Source organism: Mandrillus leucophaeus, unplaced genomic scaffold, assembly GCF_000951045.1.
Source record: "Mandrillus leucophaeus isolate KB7577 unplaced genomic scaffold, Mleu.le_1.0 Scaffold905, whole genome shotgun sequence".
Taxonomy (NCBI): domain Eukaryota; kingdom Metazoa; phylum Chordata; class Mammalia; order Primates; family Cercopithecidae; genus Mandrillus; species Mandrillus leucophaeus.
Genome location: NW_012109864.1, coordinates 41308 through 47267, shown reverse-complemented (window position 1 = coordinate 47267; position 5960 = coordinate 41308). Strand labels below are relative to the sequence as shown.

Sequence of the window (5960 nt, the reverse complement as noted above, 5' to 3'; positions counted from 1 at the left end):
ATATCCCCTGCAAACTGAACCTTGAAAGAAGATTAGAGTAATGTCAGCTAGGTGCTAGTCCCAATTATTTGTCAAAATCCTTTTGAGCAGAAATTGGTAGAAGAGGATTATCAAAACACAAAGTTGATTGGTGCATAGATATGTCACAAAAAACCTTGTAGGCAGGGCCAGACAAGACAGTTACATCACCTGGGTATTGGACTCCGCAACAGGTCAAAATGGCCCATATGGGCAGGGCACAGGCAGGGGAGTCACATAACCTGAATGTGGTGCCAAGTGATATGTGACGATGCCCCGTGTAGGCAGCATGAAGGCAGAAGAGGCTCACGTCACCTGGATGCAAGGCCAAGCAATATGTCACAGTGCTCCCTTTTGGCAATGCTAAAGCAGGAGCATGCAGCTGCATCACCTAATTGCTGTTTCAGTGAAATTTTATAATTTCAGCTGTGGGCTGGGCCCAGGGAGTAGAGTTAAATCACTCAGGTGATGGGAAGAATCTATGTCACAATCACACATGCAGGAATGTCCAAGTACGTGATTAACAATCCCATATATGTCTAGGTTCTAGGTATAAGATTCAGTAGCTGGCCAGGCATGGTGGCTCATGTCTGTAATCCCAGCACTTTGGGAGGCCAAGATAGACAGATCACCTGAGGTCAAGGGTTTGACCTCAGGTGGCCAACATGGTGAAACCCCATCTCTACTAAAAATATAAAAATTAACCAGGTGTGGTGGCAGGTGTCTGTAATCCCAGCTACTCTACTCAGGAGGCTGAGGCAGGAGAATTGCTTGAACCCAGGAGGTGGAGGTTGCAGTGAGCCAAGATCATGCCACTGCACTCCAGCCTGACCAAAAAGAGTGAGGTTCCATCTTAAAAAAAAAAAAAAAAAATTCAATAGCTCATGTATGTTGGGCCTAAGTAAAGGAATCACAATCTAAGGGGTAGAATAATCTGTCCATAAAACCCTTCATTCCTCATGTGACCTGTATCTCCTTAGTGAAGTCACAGCCTCAGACTTGTGTTGAATCTGAGACTCACCTTCCCGCCTGTGAATGGGATCCACATATGAGAGTCAATTTTCTGACTTTTGACTGCCTTTGAGTCTGAGATTCAGCAGCTCAATCATTGGCTGTTTCATGAGAGAGAATGGCAATCTTTACTGTTGACTGAGTGTGCATATGAGTGTCACTATCTCACCTGTGTGCTGGGCTCTGTTGGGACACTTTCTGCACCACTTGAGGGCTTTATGGAGTGTGCATAAAAGTCACAGTCTGCTCTGAGACCTTTCTGCTTTTGTAGACCCATGGTCATACCTGTGACCCTAAGTTCAGGTGTGAGCATAGTTGGCAGGGTTCAAATTAGAGTCCTCACTCTCTAGTCAACAGGGTCTAGATTGGAGAGTCTTCACCTGCCTGTGCACTGGATTTATTAATGAGTCACCACCTTAACTGTGGCCAAATGCTAATATATGACAGTAGCAATTTCAACTTTGAAACATGTCCACCTGTAAGACTCAAGACCTCACTAGTTGACTTTTGCCATGTGTGAGGATGACAATCCTAACAGTTGGCAGTTTGTGCAGTTTAGAAACAATCTCACCTGTGTGCTAAGCTCTGTGAAGACACTCTTTGTGCCACCCAAAAAGCTTATAGAACACACTAAAGATTGGTAATTCAGGCGACTACATGGCCAAACGTACCAAGAAAGTCGGGATCGTCAGTAAATACGGGACGCGCTATGGGGCCTCCCTCCGGAAAATGGTGAAGAAAATTGAAATCAGCCAGCACGCCAAGTACACTTGCTCTTTCTGTGGCAAAACCAAGATGAAGAGACGAGCTGTGGGGATCTGGCACTGTGGTTCCTGCATGAAGACAGTGGCCGGCGGTGCCTGGACATACAATACCACTTCCGCTGTCACGGTAAAGTCCGCCATCAGAAGACTGAAGGAGTTGAAAGACCAGTAGACGTTCTTCTACTCTTTGAGACATCACTGGCCTATAATAAATGGGTTAATTTAAGTGACCAAAAAAAAAAAAAAAAAATTGGTAATTCATTATGACATTCATACAAAGAGGAGGCCCAGAGTCTTGTTTCCTAAGCTACGCTACAACAGACACTATCTCCCCTATTGGCTGATTCCAGGTATCATCATAGCACCTATAAGTTGGGCCAGGATATTTGTCACAATCTCACTTGTAGGTAGAAAATGAACAGAAGAGTCACGTCACCTGTGTGCTGTATGAGGGATGTCACAATATTTCCTGGAAGCAGGGCACAGGCAGAAGAGTCACATAACCTGGTGGCTGAGCCCAGTGATATTTCACAATGCTCCCTGTGGGAAAAGACCTGCCAGAAAAGACACATCACCTGGTTACTGGGTGCAGAGATTTGTCACAATCTTCTCTATGTGCAGGCTGCCGGCAGAAAAAGAGTCACATCACTTACGTGGTAGATGCAGACATATGTCAAAAGGCCGCCTATGGGCAGGGCTTATTCAGTAGCCTCTGATCCAATCCTGTAGGCGTTGGGTCCAGTGACATGTCACGATACCAAAAACATGCATGGCTCAGCAAAAGGAAAGATTTACATCATCTAGGTGCTGGATCCAGTGATATGTCACAGTCCTCTTCTTTGGCATGGCTCAGGAAGAAGTAGAGAGTCACATCACCTAGGTGTTGGACCAAGCCATATGTCACAACACACAGTTAATACAGGGCTCATAAAAACAGGAGAGCCAAATCTCTGAGGTGCTGGAAACAGAGGTACATCACAATTTGTCCTTTGTCAGAGCCACATCACCTAGGTGGCTGATCCAGTAATATGTCACATTTCCCTTGAGAGGTGAGCCCAGGCAAGAGACTCACATCATTTAGGTGAGAACCCACAGATGTGTCACTATTTTCTCTGTGAATAGGGCTCAGGGAGAAAAGGATAGTCACATCATTTAAATGACGGGCCCAGAGGTAGATTACAATGACTCCTGGGTACAAAAACCAGGCAGAATAATTATATCACCTGTGTGCTGGGCCCAGTGATAAGTCACTTTCCCTTGTGTGGGCATGGCTTCAGCAGGAGAGAAGAGTCACATCACCAAGGTTCTGGTTCCAGAGTTATGTCACAGTCTCTCCTATTGACAAAGCATGGGTAGGAGAGGAGGGTCAAATGAAGCAGTTGATGGACCCAGAGATATGTCACAATGCCCCCCATAGGCAGAGTACAAGCAGGTACCTCCCAATTCTTTAGATGTTGTGGCCAGGGACATGTCACAGTACTTAAAAAATGCGGAACCCAGACAATAAAACAAAGTCACATCACCTAGGTGCTAGGTTCAGTGATATGTCACAATCCCTAATTCAAGAGGGGAGATCAAAAGACTCACATAACCAAGGTGTTAAATGTAAAGATATATCATAATACTCCTGTGGGCAGAGACCATTCAGGAGAGTCACATTATCTTGATGTTTGACCTAGCCATATGTCACAATACACAGCATATCCAGGGTTCAAGCAGGGAAGAAAAAAATCACATTGTCCAGTTGCTGGGTTTGATAATATGTCACGATCACTTGTTTTTGTAGAATCCAGACAGAAGAGTCACATCTCCTAGTTGACGGATGCAGAGATAAGCCAAAAGGCTCCTTGTGGGCAGGACCCAGACAGGAGGCTCTCACGCCCTAGGTGTTTGTCTCAGACATAGGTCACACTACCAAATATACGCAAACAAGGAGAGTCATAACATCTTGGTGCTAAGTTTAGTGATATGTTATGATCCCCACTATTGGCAGGGCCGGGACACACACACACAAAGTCACATCACCTAGGCAGTATAAAAAAAGATATGTCATAATACCCCTGTAGGCAGGGTCCATTCAGAAGAGTCTCATCACCTAGGTTTTAGACTCAGTTATTTGTCACAATATACAATGTACGCAAGACTCAGTCAAAAGAGGAAAGTCACATAAATAACCTAGGTGCTGGGTTCAGTGATACATTACAATCTCTCCTTGGGTAGAGTCCAAGCACTAGAAAGGAGTTACATTACCAAGGTACTTGGTCCAGGAATATGCCACAACACCTCCTGAGGAAAGAGACCAGGAAGGGGAGTCACATCACCTAATCGAGGGGTCCAAAGATATTTCCCAGTGCTCCTTGTAGGTAGAGCTGAGGATAATCAAAAGAGTCACATAACCCAGGGACTGGACCCAGAGTCACAACCACTCAAGGTGGCAGGTCTCTGCTATGAAAGGAGAATCATCACATAGGTGCTGGGCCAAGCAATATGTCACAATCCCCACCATAGGAAGGTCTCAGAAAAAGAGAAGAGTCACATTATCTGGGTGATGGGCACAGGAACATATCACAATTACCCTAGGCAGAAGGGTTACTGTCACACGCGTCCGTGTGAAGAGATCACCAAACAGGCTTTGTGTGAGCAAAAAAGCTTTTTAATCACCTGGGTGCAGGTGGGCTGAATCCAAAAAAAGAGTCAGCAAAGGGAGATGGAGCGGGGCCATTTTATAGGATTTGGGTAGGTCGTGGAAAATTACAGTCAAAGGGGGTTGTTCTCTGGTTGGCAGGGGTGGGAGTCACAAGGTGCTCAGTGGGGGAGCTTTTGAGCCAGGGTGAGCCAGGAAAAGGAATTTCACAAGGTAATGTCATCAGTTGATGACAGGAACCAGCCATTTTCACTTCTTTTGTGATTCTTGACTTGCTTCAGGTCATCTGGGTGAATACGTGCAGGCTTGGGCTCAGAAGCCTGACATTCCTGTCTTCTTATATTAATAAGAAAAATAAAACAAAATAGTGTTGAAGTGTTGGGGCAGCGAAAATTTTGGGGGGTGGTATGGAGAGAGAATGGGTGACGTTTCTCAGGCTGCTTCGAGTGGGATTGGGGCAGAGTGGGAACCTAGAGTGGGAGAGATTAAGCTGAAGGAAGATCGTATGGTAAGGGGTGATATTGTGGGGTTGTTAGAGGAGGATTTGTTATATAGAATGATTGGTGATGGCCTGGATGTGGTTTTGTATGAATTGAAAAACTAAACAGAAGACACAAGATCCAAGTAAAAGAAGGAGAAAAACAAGTATTAAAGGACAAAGAATTGGGAGGACCCAGGACATCCAATTAGAGAGTGCCCAAGGGGGTTCAGCGTAATTACTTGCTTGGTTAGTGGTGAGTTTTGGGCTCTATCCTTGACAGAGACTTACCTTTTTAAGTTGGAGGCTGAGTTTGGTGAGGTGTGTTTTTAATAGCTCATTAGTCTGTTCTACCTTTCCTGAAGATTGAGGACAGTAAGGGGTATGAAGTTTCCACAGAATACCCAGAGCCTGAAAAACTGCTTGGGTGATTTGACTAATAAAGGCTGGTCCATTATTGGACTATATAGAGGCGGGAAGGCCAAACTGAGGAATTACGTCTTACAGAAGGGAAGAAATGATGGCAGTGGCCTTTTTCAGACCCTATGGGAAAGACCTGTACCCATCCAGTGAAAGTGTCTACCCAGACCAAGGGGTATTTAGTCAGGAGTCTCGAACTCCTGACCTCAGGTGATCTGCCCACCTTGGCCTCCCAAAGTGCTGGGATTACAGGTGTGAGCCACTCGAAACCAGCTTGGCCAACATTGCGAAATCCCATCTCTACTAAAAATACAAAAATTAGCCAGATATGGTGGTGCGTGCCCATAATCCCAGCTACTAGGGGTTTGAGGCAGGAGGATCACTTGAACTTGGGAGGCAGAGGTTGTAGTGACCCAAGATCCTGCCACTGCACTCTAGCCTGGGCAACAGAGCAAGACGCCATCTCAAAACAACAACAACAACAACAAAAACTTTAAACAGTCACAAGGAAGATTGTCCAGGCTGTCTAGATTCCCTAGACCAGTTGGAAACTGGTGCTTGCAACATCCCATATCCCCTAGGAGCTCACTGCTGCAGTCTCAGGTACACATCTGCCCATGTGCCA

The 5960-nt window shown here is 45.5% G+C and overlaps 1 protein-coding gene across 1 annotated transcript; it reads left to right on the top strand.

Moving 5' to 3' along the window:
- The first annotated feature begins 1677 nt into the window (after positions 1-1677).
- LOC105531786 (putative 60S ribosomal protein L37a) lies at positions 1678-2034 on the top strand. The gene has a single exon (XM_011969793.1). The coding sequence runs from the start codon at positions 1687-1689 to the stop codon at positions 1963-1965; it is 279 nt and encodes a 92-aa protein (XP_011825183.1). The 5' UTR covers positions 1678-1686; the 3' UTR covers positions 1966-2034.
- The last annotated feature ends 3926 nt before the right edge of the window (positions 2035-5960 follow it).

Excerpts from the sequence above, each read along its gene's own strand:
- LOC105531786 (XM_011969793.1), top strand. The coding sequence starts at position 1,687 with ATGGCCAAACGTACCAAGAAAGTCGGGATCGTCAGTAAATACGGGACG.